Source organism: Cinclus cinclus, chromosome 13 (assembly GCF_963662255.1).
Source record: "Cinclus cinclus chromosome 13, bCinCin1.1, whole genome shotgun sequence".
Lineage (NCBI taxonomy): Eukaryota > Metazoa > Chordata > Aves > Passeriformes > Cinclidae > Cinclus > Cinclus cinclus.
The window spans coordinates 15,074,925-15,095,032 of NC_085058.1; the positions used below are offsets into that span (position 1 = coordinate 15,074,925).

The following is a 20,108-nucleotide window of genomic DNA, read 5'->3' on the forward strand; positions in this document are numbered from 1 at the left end:
GTTTCAAGATGAGAAAACAGATTCTCAGTTGTATGCAAACAAAACAGGTTTTATAAAAAACCAGAGTAATATATATATATAAACCTATATTCAAAGCCTAATTTGAAGTTATGTACAGCCTCAATTTATGTCTTCAGCATTTCCAGGCTCTTCATATTTTCCTTGGTCAATCTGACACAAAATCTAATTAAATACAGCTTTTAGCTTTACATGTGCTCTCTTGACCACCTTGGCATTTCTCTTTTCACTTGCATGAGCTCTGCTTCCTATAGTCAGTAAAAATCTCCTCAGCTCCCACTATGTCAGAAGTATGTGATGCAGGAATCACTTCATGGCCTGAGCACTTATCAGCAAAGAAAAGCAACCTGTGGTATTCTCACTCCTCCTGGGTCTTGAGCCCTGACACCAGAGAGATCTGACTCCACTTTGCAAATCTCTTTCAGCAACCTTCTACCTGATCCAGCTTTAAATGCTCATTATGCTGCTTCCAGGTTGCCCACTGCAGACTCATCCTCCACTGCACAGAGAGAAATAAACATTTTCAAGACTCCAAGTTTCTAGAGGCAAACATCTACCACAGGTGAAGAGAACTTGCTTCTTTTCCCCCTTCAATATGTGAGGAATCCAGATATCCACCTCAGGTAAAATAGAGTTATAAGGGAGGATTTCCTCCCTTTAATGAAAAGGGAGATTATCAGCAAGCATTTGAGGCACTGGGACTATCCAATAAGCACCAAACATAAAAAGAATTGTGATCAAATGTCAGAAGTGGGTAATGCTGGACATGAGCAAAGGCAGATAATTTCTGCATATCACATTTTCTAGTGAATTAATTTGGCACCATTCCCAGATCTTTTTTATTCACTTTCCACTTTTAATTAAGTAGTCAAACTTTACTGGAATAGGCCAATGTAGAAAGCCAAGTATTCTGAATACCCACAGAAAGAGTTTTTATTTCTGATGAATACTCACTCTCGCTGTAATCTTTCATACGAGGTTTATGTGAACACTTACCATGAGCCAGTTCTGCTCAGTATGATAAATAGATGTACTCATAGAGGTTTGAAAAACAAAGACATTTTAAAAGACTCTCCAAATTGCTTTAATAAAACTGTGCACCAACCTTTTAACAGCAGAAAAGAAAAACATAATGGAGGGAAGGACCAATGCACCAGTCACCCCACATTTGCCATTTTCTAAAGCACAGGTCTTCCTCTTATGAAAGGAGAATAAATTCTCAGGGTTTTGTTTTCAGCCTCTCTGATACTCTATCTTCAACAGGAGGAATCCTAGAAGAACCTGCACAACCTGTAGCCACAGACAACCACAGCCTCCAAAGCCACTGGTGAGGATACCTGGTCCTGACAAGATGGACAGAGTCGTGCATAAGAGACCAGCTCCTGGCTGATGAGAGAGCAGACATGTTCCACTGTCACATTCCACAACACATCCAAACACTTCTCAGAACAAGTAAGCTGGGAAAACAAGCAACAGTGTTGAAAGGGATACAGGAAACTAGGAGAGGGGTAGAAGCTGTGGAACATACAAGGAATAATAAGGATGAAAGGTGAAAAGAGCAGTGATCATTGCACTGTGTGAGGCATCAGAGACACTACATTAGATAAGGTGTTGATGGAGTGAAGATTTGAGCATCCCCCACACACTCCTATCAGATATCCCACCTCCTGACATAAACAGAACTGAGAAAAGCAGAACATCATCTGGCTTTATTTTAAACTGTCCCTGTAAAAGGTATCAGAAAACCTTCTCTGCAGAACAGCACCATGAGAGATGGGCAAGACATCCTTAAGTCTCTGACTCTCTTGGATTTCACACTGGTTAACTCAAGAGTTCTCTGCACCTCAGAAAATTGCATGTTTTTTCCATGCAGCTTTTACCTCAGACATGGATACTTCTGGAGAGATCCACAGTCATGGCACCAGCAAGCTGAAGACCTAAAATGCCTAACTAAAGTCAATAAAGCCCATGAGTCACAGACTCAGGGGAATCAGAGCTACTTGGCATATACCCAGAGAAGGTCAATTGGAGCATGGGGAGACTATTTCTAAATACCCCAGAGCTTTGCCACTGGGAAAAATAAATAGAACTATGTATCTTGTTTCCACATCTTAGCGAGCTAAATAAATAGCTCTCACAGGGCACTCTCCAGGGCAGATTCTTAAAGTGACCTTGGCCCTGCTGCTGCCCAGGACAGGGGAACGCGGGTATGCCCACCAGAGAAGTGGTGCATTTTCAATGCTGCATTCCTGGCAGCTGATCAGAGAGCCAGGGTAATCTCAGCTCCCACAGTTGCTGGCTGTTCCTTCCCAGCAAAAAGGCAAACCATGGTGGCACATAGTTATGAGGTGGAGAGAAGGTATCAAGAGCAAATACAAAACAAGGGTCAAAGGATTTCTGGGACAACATTGGAGTTTCCCTCTATAGGCAGGTCAGAGGCTGGTGCTCTCTACAACTTCCATATTAATAGCCAGAAGAAGCAGGAGTTTCTGTGACCAAGAACCACACCAAAACAGCACACTCCCAAATTTCAGCACAGCCACTTTGGGAAGAGCTGCACCAATGTCAGACACCTAGGAGCACATACTGAGCAAGACAAAGAGCATGACCCCTTTTTTATCCTTTCTCCCCAGCTCAGAAAACCCATCCATAAGCTCCCTCCCTCATCTCACAAATTTTTAGGTAGAGCAAGTTAAATAATGGAAGGACATCTTCCCCACATATACTCACCTCTATTTTCTGATGAACTGCAAAGATACTTAGAGCTTTCAGACTACAGCTATTTCCATGCATTTACTAACACTGGGAGAAGAGATCTATAACCCACTCTACACTCTCTTCTCCTGGTCTCAAGACCTAAAATCTTGACAACAATATCTCCTAAAGCCACTTTCCACAGTGAAAGCAGCACTTCCAAGGTAGCTACATACAAACAGACTCTCCACTGACTAACCAGAAACTAGTGCCTTTTAATGGGTTGCAACTGTTTTTTAATACAAAACAGGTTTGTGTGGTTCTTCTGATGAAAAACAGGCTTTCTCCACTGTGCCACTGAGCTTCTCAGCTGGCCCTAGTTATGAAAAAAAGGCACAGCTCTGAACCCAGGGCAGGCCAGCTGAGTGGCCACCAGGCTTGAGTTGATTTATGGCTCTTGTTCATCAGACCAAGAGTATATGGGAGCCAAATCACCTTTTCCTGTGAGCTGGGTCCCAGCAAAGATTGTATGTGCCATTTGCACACTCATTAAAAATATGTTTTAAGAAGAACACAAATATTTTAGGAAAGAAAATTAGGAAACTGAACTAGCAGTGAAAAAGCTCAGGTAGAAAAAAATTCATGTTCTACACCTTTTTTCAAATGAAAAATAAATTCAAGCTTTTCAGTAATAAATAAAAAAGTTTATTAGCTATAAAATGGAATTTACAGAGGGTAACTTTGTGTTTGCTTTCCTGCTGTTTGGATCTGTATTCCAAGTGGAAAAAAAAATGTCCACAGAAGAATTCAAAACAATTTTTGTGCACCAGATAAAAGGAAATAAGAGCTAAATATTGTATATTGACAATGTGGAATCATTGAAATCAAAAGCAGCATGTTTCTCTGGTTGTTACCCTTAGAAGTTGGTATTTTAGAGCACTTTACAAATTATATTTACAGCAACCTTCAGCAACATTCCCTGTATCACCAAATGTATCTCAGTAAGAAGCCAGGCTAGAAAGGTGGGAGATATACCAAGGTTTCTACTTCCCCTATGGGAAACAGTCAATGGAAAATAAAGCACTTTTGCACAAAATTAATTTTAGAAGCCTTTAGGCAGCCAGTCCCATTGCTTAACAGAAAACTGATACAGGCCCAAGTCCCATCACACACAGATCCTGGCCTACCACTGAAGCAGAACTAACACTGGTCTAATCATAACCAACACTTCCACAGGAAGGAAAACAGGGAATCTAGTGGAATTTGCTTAGTCAAGCATGGTCTTGGACCCATCAATCACTTTTGGTTGGCTCAGAAGCCAAGCCCAGCTCCAGGTCTAACTCATCCTGGACTCTCCTGTCCTACATAAAGCAGTTCTCCAGGCTGCCTAAATCTTAAAGTTATTACACGAGGGCTGAGGGGAATGTTGAAGGATGCTCAGATAGCCTAGGAATAATATCTTAGTGGTAATATTCTTTGAGTTGGGAAATATCCAAAGCTCTGTCTAGGAAATATCTTGGTATCCCCACGTAGAGGAATGTCAGCTACTTTGTCTAAGACAGAACTGAAGCTGTGAAGCAGTTCCAGGTACTTGGCACTGTGCTAGAAAGCCAAAATCACATGCAAAAGTGAGTTGGCTCCCATCAACAAAGCAGCTGCAGGAAGTTGTGTATCTGCTGGGCCCCCTAACTATGTTATTTGGAAAAGCAAACTGTCAAAAAAACTGTGTATCTCCAGACATGTAGTCAGAGGAACTGGAAGAAAGCTGCACTTAGCTAACAACAGTACTGAATGTTGATGTGCAGCTTCAGCACTGGTGGCTGGTGCAAATTAATTCAGATTCCTTCTCCATTATTGTGTAACTCATGGTATTGAGAGAGCTGGTATTAGTCTTTGATGGTAACAGCAGGATGGACATTATTTAATGCATCCAGAGTGACTGGCCTCCACTTCAGGCACAGCTAAGCAAACAGTGGCCAAACTGCTGTGCTGTGGCTGTCCATCCTTCTCACCTCGTGCTCTGCATGAAGGTGCTTCCCCAGTAATCACCAGCCATGGACCTCACCCATGTCAGAAGCCACAACTAGCTGAATGCTGCCATGTCCTTGCTGACACATGCCTGAGCAAGTAGGGACTGTGCCCCACGAGCCATTGCATGTCTCAGCAGGGGAACTGGCAGGTTCTGTGCGGCTTAAGCAAACCAGATTGTGTGGGTACAGCTCACAGCAGCAAATTCTTCCTCCTGCTTTTAAAGACAAAGCCAGAGATATGTGTTTTGTTCTTATAAAGTTGGCCTTGAAAGGTGTCTGAGGAAGTGATGAGAACAGACAACTTGGGGACTAACATTCAGCATTAAGATGGAGACATAAAATGGACTTATGTCTTCAGAAAATAACTATTTGAAATATGTGGGATGGGCTTAAAAGCACATGCAGATTAATACTAGTAAGAACTGTCATACTTCAAAAATATCTTGATAACCAGGTCATGACTCTGCAAATGGAGAATGAGACAGCACTGCCACAATTCCACTCTACCTACCCCAAGGCTGGCGGAGGCAAGAGGTTCTTGCTGAGTGGGAGGCAGGAGTGGCTTGTCTGCTGCCAGCACATGCTTCTCAAAACCCAGTTGTGGCTGGGATATGAAGGAAGGTACCTTGCAATCAAACTGCCATTGCTGTCTAGGGCATACTACAAATAAAGGGCCACCAGCATGAATCATATGATGAATCACAGCATTAACGTGTCCTTCAGGGAACTCTTTCTGCCTCTTAAAAACCCCTGCAGATTTAAAGTGAGTGGAAACTGCATACATTTCTGATTTCTTTGCTTCTTCAGGTGGAACCAAAATTTTATTTCTTGCTGTCCTGGAAAGATGAGTTCCCTTGGGGCTACTGCCTACCTGACCGTCCTGACGTGTCTCTTGCAGTAGGGAGTGATGACTTTGAAAAGCAGCTCCATGGCTCCATTGATGCCAAGCACAGTTCCCGTGGTAACTATGGCAATAAAAGGGAAAAGCAGTCAGCTCTGAAGCAGGCCGCTGGCAAACATTGCTTAGAAGAGATGTGGGGAAGAGTAGGTGCCCCTGGGGCTATGAGCTCTGTGGGATCTCATCTGGACTCCAGAGGTCCCCTTACAAACACAGAAAGGGAAGCACAAAGCTGTCTGTGGACACAACCTGAGCCAAAATCACATGCAAAACCAGTCCTGCAGCTCTTTCCCAATTTCCCCAAAGCCCCCTTATCTGTAGACATTGTACTCTCCAGAGAACAAATTGCAATTAAACAGGGTCTTCTCCCAGAAAAAAAAAAATACAGAGCTCAAATTCATCCCACATTTCCTACACGCAACTCAGTGAGGACAGTTCATTTCATAGGGGCTTAAAGAGCAGAGTTTTCTTTCTGTGTTATTATTCAGCAGAATGGAAGTGGGTTTGGGGGCCTTCTGAATGCAGTTTAATTTAATCCAGACCAATTTTCCTTTTAATCCTTTACTTTTTAACACACCAAGAACTTTTATAGATAGATTTTGCAATCAGTTTCAATACCTAATGCATAGCCTAGGTGTTTAACCAGACCTCCCCACTATGAGACAGGATACCTCTGTCTAATGAAGGAAGAAATACAGCCCTGAAATATTAAATGGAAGCAACAAAGGTGAAAGTATCAGTAATCAACAGCAGCCAGAAGGAGCCCTGGCTGCCTGCCCACTGCTGGGTTTTGGCTGTTTTGTAGATATCTCCCAGTGGTCATCAGAGAGCTGCCAGAGGGCCCATCATCTCCTGCTGTCCTACTGTGTCCCTGCCAAGCTGTCCTGTGATGGAAAGCCTTGCAAGGCCTGCCAGCTACATTCACACTGCCTGGCAATTCATTAGAGACAGGGTGGTGGACAAGGCTGCTCCAACTTATCCTGCTCCAGGGCAGGAAGTGGGCAGCCACAAACCTCTGGTGGCAGTGAAGGGAGCGACCCAGAGTGGGGCAGGAGGTGAGACAAGAATTCATCTTTACTGTTCTCGTACCTAAGCACTCTCAAGAGTTTTGTATGGTTCTGGCTTCCCTTAAGTTACACTCTATAATTTTTAAGGTTGGGAACATGTAATCCCCTGGTTTGATAACACACCCATACAGAATTTTACCTAACCTCTCCTGCAGCTTCCCAGCTGGGCCAAAGAACCCACAGTTAAAGTTATTAATGGAGAGTGCTGGAGATACCTGGAGATTAAGAGAGATGCTCCCACAAAGGTGCAGAGCTGGGGTGCTGGGGTCTGACATTAACAGAAAGGAGGCCAGGCTGCCATGTGCATCCTGAGACCTCTGCAGAAACAGCAGCTGAACTGAGTGCAGGTGCACTGGAGCAGGGAAGTGAGCAGATCATCATTTTGGGTGAGGGGCAGCACAAGATCACTACACAGCTGTGAAACCCAAATAAAGGCACATGTCATCTTCTGGCTTTGGCTGCCTTTTCAGCCACACTCAGACTTTCAAATACTGCTTATCACGGCGAGAGGGGTTGACTGTTGAGGCTTGGCTGCTTGCCTGAGGAAGCCCAAAGCATGAAGCCAGCTCTGTCTAGGCAGAAGGGACCAGTAGGACTGGACACTAGGAGAGCTAAATCTCAGGATGAACATGGTAGACTGCAGACAGGTTGGCCATCAAGAATTATCTGCTGGGTGAGGGATGTAAGGAAGGAGAGGAAAGGGTTAAAGTGAGCAAAGGGAAATTTGTGCTGATGAGCTTGGTACTTTACAGCACTGGAAAGCCTGTATAAATCTGTAATGATCCCAAAAGAGGATACTGGAAATCCCATTGCTTGAATTATTTAACATGAGGGCATTGCCAAGCAAGAAAAGCTGGGAGAGTGCACATCTGAGGGGATACTAGTCAGAAGACCAGGATCTAGCATCTGCTTCCTGGAAGACCTTGAATAAGTAACAGATTTCTCTCTCCCTCACTTCTCCACCCTCACGGAGCTACTCTGAGGATCAATATAATCAACAATAGTGAGACATTTGGCTGTTATGGTAATGGGAACTGTATAGAGACTTAAGGTACCCAAGTCTCAGAGCAAAAGAATTGACAGTCTATATTCCAGAATATGAGGTCTTTGCCATGAATATTTTTCACTACATCGCTTTTATTTCCACAGCTCGCAGATGAAATGTACTTTAAAGGCTGCATAGGCCCCTTGAGGAGCACCTTTTTTCTAAGGTTGTTCTGACTTTTGTGCTTTTCTGTATATTAATGGTGCATGCAGGTACTAACCCTACCAGAAATAATGTTTCTTTGCATCAAAATGACTAAAAAGAACCCTGGTGGTTGTCACACACAAGGAAAAAGGAAAATCCTGGCACTCACCATTGGAAGCACAAACCCGCAGCACCCAGAGGCAGTGGGTGAGGTGCAAGTGGTGGCCCAGGTGTCTCCTTGCCAAGCTCAGTATTATATCAGTGGCTTCTGCCTTCTGCACTTTAAGCCCAAACTTCCTATCTGTGAAAAGAAAATGAGAATTAACTATTCAAAACTATTGCAAAGACCAGGTCATTGCAGCTGTGATGCTAAACATACATTTATTAAGCCTTGTAACTCAAAATCTTATAAGAAAGGCATTCAAATGTATCAATGAGTTAAACCAATATTAATCTCACTGAAAACAGAAAAACATGGAGTTTACTTTGAGTCACCATATATGAAACATAGAATAGTCTGGACTGAAAAAGACCTTGAAAGGCCACCTAGTCCAAACCCCTCACAATGAGTTGCACCAGACAAGGTTGCTCAGAGCCCTGTCCAACCTGACCCTGAATGTTTTCAGGGATGGGGCATGCACCACCTCTCTGGGCAGCCCCTGCCAGTGCCTCACTATCCTTATCATGAAATATTTCTTCCTTACATCTTATCTAAACCTATCAACTTTCAGTTTAAAACCATTTCTCCTTGTCCTGTATCACAGTATCACAGTATAACTAGGTTGGAAGAGACCTCCAAGATCATTAAGACCAACTCACACCCTAACACCTCACCTGAACCGTGGCACCAAATGCCACATCCAGTCTTTTTTTAAATACATGCAGAGATGGTGACTCCACCACCTCCCCAGGCAGATCATTCCGATGCTTTATTATTCCTTCAGTTCTTAATATCCAACCTATATCTCCCTTGACGCAGCTTGAGACTGTGCCCTCTGGTTCTGTCGGTTGCTGCCTGGAGAAAGAGACCAATCCCACCTGCCTACAACCACCATTCAGGGAATTGTAGAGAGTGATAAGGTCACCCCCTAGCCTTCTTTTCTCCAGGCTGAACAACCCCAGCTCCCTCAGCCATTCTTCACAGGGCTTGTGTTCCAACTCTCTTGTTGCCTTCCTCTGGACGTGTGTATCAACAAGTCCTACTAAAATGTCTGTCCCCTTTAGCTACTTCAAGGCCACAATGAGGTCATCATCCTTATTTCGGGCCCCCCTCACTCCAGCAGCCCCCCAGCACCCAGCAGTACCTCTCAGGCCCACCCTGGCCAGCAGCCGCAGCAGGGGCAGGAGGGTGCCGTGGTCGGGTGGCTCTGTCCGGGCAGCCGTGGCCAGCGCCTGCAGCAAAGCCTCGCTGCCTCCTTTGCTGACCACGTAGTGAATTCTCCTTCCAGTGCCTGGGGAAGAGAGGAGAGACTGCTCAGAGCATCCCTTTCCCGAGCCACAGCTGTCACAAACCCTCAGTGTGCAAGGAGCACAGTTGGCTGTCAGGCAATATTTGAGTGCCACGAACGCACAAGTATTTGCAGAACTGGCCGTGGATCCAAGGACACATGGCTGCTGGCTGCATGGTGGAACTGTGTGCTCTGCTGCCTGTCCCACGCCAGTCCTTGTCTCCCCAAACCCACGTGCTGCAGAAGTTTTTCACTGTGCATTGAAATGTGGCAGAGAGGAATAAGCAGAGACACCGACAGGTTTCAAAGCAGCAAAAGGCTCAGTTGTCTTTTCTTAGATACTGGAAATTAAACAAGGAAAGAAATAAAGCTGCACTGGGCTTCTGCCAAATGAAAAAGAATCCTAGGGAAGCATTGGGGACAGCTTTCAAATAAATGCAGGTTTCCAAAGAAACCACACTCTAACCCTGGGAGCCTTACTGTGTTAACAAACATTGATCCAGGCTCTGTGTTTGGGGGGTGCTGCTCACTCAGTTCCTGGAGGACAGCAGGACCCCCTGTTCTCCATGAAGGCCATCCGTGCACTCAGCTGAGGAACAGGACTGCAGGGCTCCAAAACACAGCCCCAGATGGACAGGTGATGCCTCTGGTGGGGCTTCCAGGAGTGGGGGACTCAGGAGGACCCAGCCCTCACCAATGCAGCCCCCACAGCCTGGCAGCTTAGTTGGGTTGGGAATTGTTAAGCAAATTCTGTGGTGGAGCAGATAGGAAAAGGAATTTGATTGTTTTTTACAGTTCTTTTGCCAATACACTTAATTTTTCGTGCAACTTTGAGCACATAAAGCAACATGCATTCCCTGGCCCCAGGTAGAAATGCCTTTTGGAAAGAGGCTGAACCCTCTGCATTAGAGGGTCCCTGGGCTCTGAAAAGTCAGGTTCCTTTGCCTGTCTCACAGTCCTCTCTCCAATGAAACTGAACATTTCCAGGTGGACTGCCAGGGATTATGAAATACTTTGCAACCCATGAGCATCTTCGAAACTAAAAGGAAAAAATTGAAACTTTCTATGAGTCTCTTTTTCTTTAACACATTGATAAGCTCAGTTTTTCAAACAAAGGAGTAAGAACTGCTGATCTATAGATACAATTCATATTTTATTTTTTTTCACCCTGCAGACACCTGGTCAAGTTTGAATGCAAGTATGAACTTCCTGACTTACTTGAGGACCCCCTTTCTGCCCTAGCCCACAGCCATTGCCCCAAAAACTTTGTTTCCTTACCCAAAGACAGCAAGTCAGTGAGGACACTGAGAATGTTCAGGATGACATCCTTGTCACAGGAGCTCTGGAATGGAAACACACCAAACTTACAGATCAATTCAGAACAGGACACTTTGTGCTGCACAGGGCTGCAGTGCATCATGCAGTGCAGAGGCACTGAGATCCTTGTTTGGATACTGAGCACTTTTGTGCCATCTGGACATTGAATATGTGGAAACATTGATAGCACATTTTAAAAGCCTCTAACATATCATACTACACAGTACTTAATACACAGCAGCATTTCTGTGGAACTTACATCTAAATTCTAAACTAAAGCTCTCTTTTTTGGTTTGATCTGGCTATTCCAAAGTTGAGGAAATTCTGCATCACATAGAAATGCTAAATGTGAGGTGGTTTTCCATGATAGCACCTCTTATTATTGGAGCTGAAAAACAATATATTTAAATTGTACTAACTCCATCTGTAAGGAAATTCTCCTGTCTTTGCAGCCATCGCCATGTGGAAGCCTTGAATTTGAGAAGAAAAATTCCTAAGCTTATTTTTAAACTAATATAATTTAATTTTAAGACCAAGTTATAACCACACTTTGACATGACACATTCTGCTTTAGAGTCACTTTAAATTTTGCATTAGAGGAAATAAGATATAATGCACTTGAGGAGAAGGAAACACATGGTACTTGCCATCCATCTGTGTGATATACTAGACCCCTTCTTTAATCCTTCTCCAAACAGATTTCACTGCTGTGATTCAAGAACCAATCACTGATCTGTATTGCAATTTGAGGGATTTGGGTTAAGACCTGGATGTATTTATTTCTGAACACCACCATACAAATTTCTAATATAATGCAAAACTTGCATTTGAATAGCCTTAGTCCCAAAGAACGTTAGGGTCACACAGACAATAACGGAATCTCTTCATTTTCAAATAAACTATGACAACAAGATAACATCTCACAAATACATGGCTCCTATATTTCTGAATGTTGAACTGCTTCAGAAGCTTAACATACCTTGTAACTTAAACTAAACTGGTATCTATTCTAGATATATGTGATAATTTTACCAGCCAAATTGATTGAACCATTTTCTGACATATTTAACATTATACAACTGTATATTTAAGACAAGGAGTTGAGAAGTAACACCTAGCAAAAAGAAACTCCAGAAAGAATATTAGGGAAAATCTAATTCAGATCTGTAATAATGAATATTAATGCAAATTTACCCTTTTTTTCCCAATGGATCCCTGAAAAAGTCACAGCACAAGCTGACAAGACGCTGAAGATTGTGTAGCTAATTAGGGAGCTGCAGTTCTTACCTCCTCTTTTGTTACAGCTGGGGAGAGTATGCATTGGGTGAGACATGGGGATGAAGCAGGAAACTGATCAGTCTGCAGTCAGAGCAGGTGACTGCCAGCCTGCAGAAACAGATTTCCACCCCTGTGACAGAAATCCTGTAGGATGCTTGGCAGCTCCCTGCAACCAAAACTCCTTCTGTATTAGCAAACTATACATGCCGTTTTCTGCATGGAATAACTACATTAGTGCCAATGTTTCCTAGCTTCCGTATCCTAAACCTTGGGTGGATTCTTACATTTCTTCTTTCTTAATAATAATTTAATAGTTTTTAACAAAAAAAAAAAACCCTCTCCAAATCTCTTAAAAACAAGGTTTCCCACCATACTGCTTTTGGTTAAGTAGCAGTGCTACCAACCATTCCCTGCTCAATATATATTCCAAGTGAGCCACAGAGACAAGAGGTGTCAGCAGGGGAATGAGAGAAAAGAACAAAATGGGGGGTCAGGGGAGGGGAAGGGAAGGGAAGGGAAGGGAAGGGAAGGGAAGGGAAGGGAAGGGAAGGGAAGGGAAGGGAAGGGAAGGGAAGGGAAGGGAAGGGAAGGGAAGGGAAGGGAAGGGAAGGGAAGGGAAGGGAAGGGAAGGGAAGGGAAGGGAAGGGAAGGGAAGGGAAGGGAAGGGAAGGGAAGGGAAGGGAAGGGAAGGGAAGGGAAGGGAAGGGAAGGGAAGGGAAGGGAAGGGAAGGGAGCTGTGTCATCTCCAGCTCAGAGCTGGCCCATGCTCAGAGAGGGAGCCTGCTGTTTCTATTTGTTATTCACTCAACAAGCAGAGATCTCAGCACTGAACATAAAAGTTCTGCCCTTTTATGATCCATGTTGAAATCAAAAGGCTCAAAATCAAAGGTGTGATAGGATTACTGCAATTTCAGAGCCAAGCCAAACAGAGTACATGGCTTTCATGAAATCCAGTAACTCATGTTTCTTCACCAAGTATTGACACCCTCACTTTAGAGGAACCCAGATTTGTGCCACTGGCTCAAGGGACCACACAGTGAGGAAAGTCTGCAACAGGGCCAGAGCAGTTCTGAGCAGCATCAGTCTAGGGTAAGATATATAGTTTTAGTCCTATGTTAATCTTCCTAATTCATATCTTTGATCATTTGAGCTGGCTCAAGTCTCCCAGACTAAACAAAGAGCATCCAGAGCTCTCTTCCCAAGAGTTTCTTGGCATTTTTTAGCATAGGGACTTAACAGTCAGGGGCAGGTTGTCAGGAGTGATGAGTATCCATCAAATTCACTGACTCCAGGAAGACTTACTGTTCTCAACACCTTTTTAAATATCGGGGTTGCCTAAATCAGACTGTCCTCTGTTTTTGTCTTGCTGCCTCTCAGTATCCCTTTCCTCTGTAGGTGGATGGATTACACATTAAGGTTTCAGTAATGAAGTCTTCATTGATTTATGCTCCTATTACACTGGGTTGTTTATTTTAACTGATTGGATTGTGGGTTCCTAAGCCATTAACACAAATAGTGATGACATAAGATATCCTCTGACTTTCCATGCACTTTATCCAGGGACTCAGGCAAACAAAGAACTTCAGGGAACATGAAAGATCAACCTCTAAAATGTGAAAATTAAAGCTGGGTGACATTGCCAAATATTTTACCTGAGTGTTTACTGTTGATATTTTAACACTAAAATTCTGTGTTGGTGCTTCATTGCTCACCCTTCCTCCTGCACACTACTGAAGGAGTTGGATGACTCATGTTGGCTGAAAAGTGGATAAAAACCCAGTCCCATTACAAATTCCAACATATTTTCCATTAACTTTAGTGGCACCACTGAATAATACAGACTTCTGCAGAAGAGCACAGCTTCTATTTATAATAGCAAGACAACACAGAAAAAAAACAACCCTAAAGCTGCTATTGTCTTGCTAGATGACAACATGCCTCTTGAAAAGAAACAACTCAGATTTTGATTAATTAATTTCAGGTTTTAAAAGTCATCAAATATATTTGGACATTGAAATCCATTAGAATCGATTGTTTAAATTAATACACATAACAAACTCTTTTGTGGATGAATTGCCAACATATTCATTCATAAAAAATATTCAGTAAATCTATTTGAACAGTAAGTACAAATGAGAAAATCACAACCTGTGCCTGATCTAAAAAAGATGAATAGAGCAATTTCTTTAATGCAAATTTCTTACCCAGCTCTGGTAAAAATAAACACATTAGTTATTTTTATTGAAAGAAATGTTTGATGGTTTAAGAACAAACCATAACCAAAGGGAGGAGAAAAGTAAAATTCCTCTTGCTAAGTATTTTCCATTCCTGCCAGCACTTACAAATGTTAGATACAGCATCTACATGTGCACAGACTAATGAAGATGCATTTGTTGTATATGGGTGGAATAAGAGCAGACAAAAGTCCCCAGAGGCTTAAGTTAGATTACAAAATCACTGACTTCCTGCAGGATTTCACTAAAAGGATTTAAAGTTGGAGCCAAATTGTAACCTATTAACAACAGCCTGTAGTTGCCTTCACAGATTGTGGCTGGACAAAGACTAAAGTAACAAAAACATCACTTTAAATATCAAATATGGCTGTACATTTTGGTCAGAGCCCCTCATCTCTCTTAGCATTACTCCAGCAATGCATCCTGTCTTCCTCACCCAACCACGAGTATCACAAGGATGAGCTCAGATGCATTTAATCAGCTCCTGGCTGAGAGCTCCTCTCCGAGCTTTTTCTGGGAATTAATCCCTGAAACACTGGGGTTAGCTTGGCAGAAGCTCCTCAGAGATAAACAGCAGGAGGATGGAGAAAGCCAGGAATAAAAAAATACCCCAGCACATCATCATTGATACGTTACAGGCAGCAAGTGATTAATTGGTGACATTGGGCTTGGAGAACAACAGCTCGATCCCAACATTTCTGACTGGCAGCTTGGGTTATTTCACTGACCCACGATTAAGCAGGGAACAGCTCCTGTCTCCTTGTTCTGCTCCTGGGAACATGCCAAGACCAGCTGTTATTTACTCAAGACAAGATTATAAAATTGCCACTAAGCCACAGTAACAGGTAACCTCAGGGAAGTGTCTGGGGATGTTTCCCACAATCCCAACAGAGCTGGGATTTTTCCTATCCTGCCTAGAGGATAGCAGCCACTAGTGCCATTCCCCTTCCAGCACTGCCTTCAAACAAAAACTTTCCATAAACTCAGTCTTTTGGGCTTTTGTGTCTTTTGCCCAAAGGCAAGTATTTCCCTGAATGAGACACACAACCTACTGAGAGGGTTTGCTGGGAGTCTAAGCATTAATGCTGAAGAAAGGAGGACGGCCAGAAAGAAATCAAACAGCATTAATTTGTGCAGTGCGAGGTTTACTAATAAATATTTTATTTGGGGGAAGAAATACAAAGCAGTTATTCCAATCACAAAAATAATGAATGCAAAATGAAAGAAGTCGCTCTTGCAAAACAACCCATAACATGGTTTCTACCAATACGTCTTTTAAATTAATTGTTGAATTGTCTCACAAAGCTGCGTGACTGCTTAGGAAAAATCTCCCAAACAAATAACCAAACAAAGTGGTCTAATTTAAAAGAAAAGGTACTGCCGCACTGAGCTAAAAAACTTCCAGACCTGTTTGTTTGGGTCTATTTTAGTGAGACTAAGGAATAGGATATCCAGTTCCAGGGTTTGTTTGTTTATTTGTTTGTTTGTTTGTTTTAAAATAGCCTGTTTCTAAATACGGAAGCAAGGTTTGACCTGTCCAAAATATATCCTTCTCTCTTCTCTTTCCCTTAATAAATTTGCTCACACAAATAGCAGTCAGCAGCCCAACTGCCTGCGTAATGAGACTTTCATCTGCAAGTCAGATCTTTCACTCTGCGCTTGAAGCCTATTGAAGAGCAATTCTGGTGCAAAATTAATACTGGCTAAAATCAAGAGCAGGTTAGAGGCTGAGCAGCTTTACTCCTCACTGCCTCCTGAGACCTCTAGAAAATACTAGGTTCTAATTACTCTCTTAATGCTTGAATCAGAGAGCCCTCTCCCAGCAAGGTAGAGGTGCCTACCAGCCCAAACTGCTGGACACAGCCACTCACCACTGGCATTATGGATTTGCCAGCTGGATATCTCCTTCCCACAGCTGACTATCCACCCTTACAATAACTGTGAAACCAGGTTTGGTGCCTTATGTTCTGTGCTTTGTCAGAGTAAATTGCTTTTTTTCTAATTTAAGAGGAGCTAAAAATTCACACTTAAATAAGAAAGCAGAATACCCTGGAGAGTTTCTTGTCTGTATCCTCACCCATCCTCAGCCTCAATATTCAGCCAGCTAAGTGTGATTTCTTCTTATTGGAAGGTGCACAGTGTTTGTTACATGGAGGTTTATTGGGGGGGGGGGGGGGGGATCATTATTTCTGAGGGGGAAAAAAGTATTCTGAGACCGCTGGAATATTCATAGACTCTGAAAAATAATAGGCAACCACAGAGTAAGGGAGGATTCCAATTAAAGTTATTACGGCCTGAATTCTGGCGTAAGTGGAGCATCTTCTTAACAATACTACCATTACCAGCCTTAGAAGGATGCCAAGAAATTATGGTCAAACTGTCCCTGCTCCCAAAATAACCATCCGAACATCCTCAGCATCACCACAGGTGTCACCATCCTCTGTGATAAACAGTATGTGCATTTCTTTGTCCAAATCTGGATTTCCTCTTCTGAGGAGTCAGATAGGCCTGAGCAAGCCAGGAAACTCAGAGGAGACATGGAAGGAAAAGGGGCTATTTAAAGCCTCAGAGAGGAGGACCTTGCTGCTCTGGGAGTGTCCTAAGTGACCTCTTTAATCCTGGGAGAAAGGCGTCTGCAGCTGTGGGGGATCACGTAGCCCTCAAACTGTACCCGGGGCAGCCAAGGGGCCTCCAGGGACAGGACACGTGGCACAGCAACTTCTTGCTCCTGTTCCCAAGCCTTGGAGACCAGTCCTTCTCGCTGGCCCTGGCCACCTCTGTGGCAAGCACCCCACTGAGCCAAGTGCCAGACATTTCTTCTCCTGCTGATGCTTCACACCACACCAAGACCAAAGCAGAAATTATAGGGTTTATATCAGAAAATATAGCAAAGATTCATTAAAAATGTCCCTCCCTCTGGCCTGCTGCAATCAGCTGGGTGGCTTTTTTCATGGCTTGCAATGACCTGAAGGCCTGGGTTTTTCCTCACCTTTGTTTACACTTGGGTGTGATAACCTGCAGCATCTTTTTCAGTAACACAGCAGATCACGGCTGTGCCATGGTTCCAACCCTTCACAGTGGGTGGCAGCTCATCCAGGTGAGCAGGAGTAGTGCCTCAAAGCCAACTTCTAACATGCAAATTGACAGGGCTTTGCTCCTATTCACTGAGCTTCAGGACTTCCTCTCAAAGGATACAGGCTACACTCAGCAGGATTGAACTGCTTCAAGGCAGAGATGGGAAAATTCCAAACTTACATCCTAATGCCTTCAAAACATTCAAGGTGTTGAGATGAAACAGCTTGGCTTAAGCTGATCTCTAGCCAAAACAACTTGGTGAATAACATGGTGAAAATCATCTGTGCCAAAGAATCTTACAACATTTAATGCAATAAATTGCATCAACATAACACCTTGCATCAGAGGATCACAGACTTCTTCACAAATATTAGCCAACAGCTGCCCAATAGCATCCCTCATCAATATCGGATTGTTTCTTATTTTCCTGGTGGGCAATATTACCTTGTGGTGGGAAATTTACTTAGTCAATACCTAAGAGGGTAGCTAGCAGAGCCAGTATAGCTATTACAACAAAAAGAAGCAGAAACACTAAATGCACAGAAGTACCGTGGCCCTCAATCACACACTTACTTCCATATGTGAGGAGTTCAAAATTTTCCTTCCCTGAGATCAATCTTGTCCTCCCAACTTCCCTGAAGTAAGTGCAGCAGAAAAATCTATCCCCTGCAAGGGATACTGATGCCAGATTGGGAGAAGTAAGATCTACTCCCCACCAACAGGTCCCAGATCTTGGGATTCATCCTTGCTAATGAAAAAGAGATTCATCCTTGTGCCAAGAGATGAGGAGGATACTACATTTAATTAATTCATACACGAATTAGCAAGCACATAGACCATGACCTGATCTTTTTCCAAAAGATTTTTTACCTGTGTCAAAAAGACTCAAAGGTGTTTCCCCTAACTTCAGAGCAAGGTCATTCATCTCAGTGCCATGTTATTAGTGTGTCACTGCAATAAAATATATTCACACCTAGATATCTGCAGGAATTGTGCCCTGACAGACTGCAATATTTTGGACACTGTTGTCAAAGTGAACTGCTTTTTTTCTCTCTTTTTTCACACCAAAGTTCTCTCTGTGTTCTCTAAGAAAAGCTTGTCCTTGGGTAGAAGTTCCTCCTGATACAAAGTTCCTTTTTATCATTTGCTTCTCTCACTAATGTGCCTCTAATAGAGCAATTACTGTATTATACAGAAACGATGGTAAAACACATTATTATATAACCCTCAAATGCTTCTGTCAAATTGGAAGTGTTAAAAGAATGAGGAAACTTTGAGATAAATCAAAACACGTGATATTCTGCAAAAGGCTTTTAGACTTTCTTTTGAATATTTCTAATGTTCTTTCTGTAATTTCTACAGCAGACAAATTCTCCCAGGTTTTATCTCCTATTTCACAATAAGTTACCTATGACACCTAAAGATTTTGACTGGATTTAATGTTATATTATTCTCTTTTTTGCTCTTTTTAATCTATTTTTATTTTAATGTCAAGATTATCCTAGCATATGCCTTTCACACTCTCTTATTAAGTTTCTGTAAGGCATTAACCATTCTTGTACAATGAATTCTATATGCATGCTAGCACCTACTGTTTATTGCTGTTTCTTGGATTTATTCCTATATTTTACATTACTTTTGCTGTTACTGAATTAATTTTAAATATTAATGTTTCATTCAAATGCCACTCTGTTACAGATATTTAACACAACTGCCACCCAAAATTTAATAGGGAGGGATCTGTTTTCTCCATTCCATTTTAGTTTTATTTTCCCCTACCAACGATGAAAAAGCAGCATGAAACATGCTACTCTCTTTTTTTGTGAGATATGATGGGTGTCAGTCTAGAGAACACTTTGTCTTTCAAAGATGAAGCACATTTGGGAGTTGACAAACTTTTTTTACAAGCAATGGCATTTCTCAAAGTACAAACGAGTCTGGAGGATCTTGGAAAATTTCCAGATGTACTCATTTTTTAATGAAACCACAGATTTTTGAATGCTATAGCAAATGTGAGTATGTGCATGTGGAAATAAATAGCCATAATAAGGGGTTGCTCTCCTTGCCTTCTCTGGGATGTTCCTGCTTGGACTAGACAAGATAAAGCCCAAGAATCCCTGGGTCTAATCTCAGTCTGGGCTGGCACTTGCCTGAGTTCAGTCCAGGCTTCTCTCTGTATTCCAGTGCAAACAATCCCACTTACTGCACGTTATTCTGACACTGACTTGTACAGGCCAAAGATGAGGATCAATCTAAGGTACACTCTGCTTTAGAAAACACCAGTCCTTTCTCTTGCCAAGACAAGTGTCCTTATGTGTCAATCTACCCCACTTCCAAAAGCAGCTTGTGGAACAGCCATGCAAATGCTTTTAATCAATCACATTTAATAGCCATGATTGAGGTATGGGCAGCAGAGACAAGCCACTAATAACTATTGTTATCCACAGCTTATTTTCTTCAGAGATGGAACCTGAAAGTGAAAATGATGAACCTATTTTTGCCATCCAGACTAAGTGAAAAATCAAACAACAAACGAAACTCGGCATCCATAATGAATAGCAAACTGTGTTTTGAAATTCTAATGATTTAAAGTAATATTACCAGTAATATAAAACAGAACTTCAGTTTAACTGCATTGCTGAGACACATCTATTTAGATTTAAACAGCAATCTCTCAACAGCAAAGCCCTCAGTTCTCTGAAAAGGTTGCCAAGTTTTTAAGAGGCATGATAAGGGTATGTCATTTTCCATCCAGAAAGTAACAAAGATTTTTATCTCCCTTATCTTCAGTCTACAGCCCGTGCAAGACACCCAACAGCAGCAAGCCAATGCCACCATGCCAAAACCAGGCATGTTTGGG

General features: G+C 42.6%; 1 protein-coding gene across 1 annotated transcript in view; it reads right to left on the reverse strand.

Annotated features, from left to right (window-relative positions):
- AGBL1 (AGBL carboxypeptidase 1) overlaps positions 1–10,817 on the reverse strand; it is a 246,363-nt gene extending 235,546 nt beyond the window's left edge. The window contains exons 1-5 of the mRNA XM_062501147.1: positions 10,800–10,817; positions 10,623–10,686; positions 9,201–9,347; positions 8,066–8,197; positions 5,614–5,707 (exon numbers count right to left, since the gene is read on the reverse strand). Coding sequence (XP_062357131.1) covers positions 5,614–5,707; positions 8,066–8,197; positions 9,201–9,347; positions 10,623–10,686; positions 10,800–10,817 — 455 coding nt within the window. The remainder of the gene's footprint in view (positions 1–5,613; positions 5,708–8,065; positions 8,198–9,200; positions 9,348–10,622; positions 10,687–10,799) is intronic.
- Positions 10,818–20,108: the final 9,291 nt, after the last annotated feature.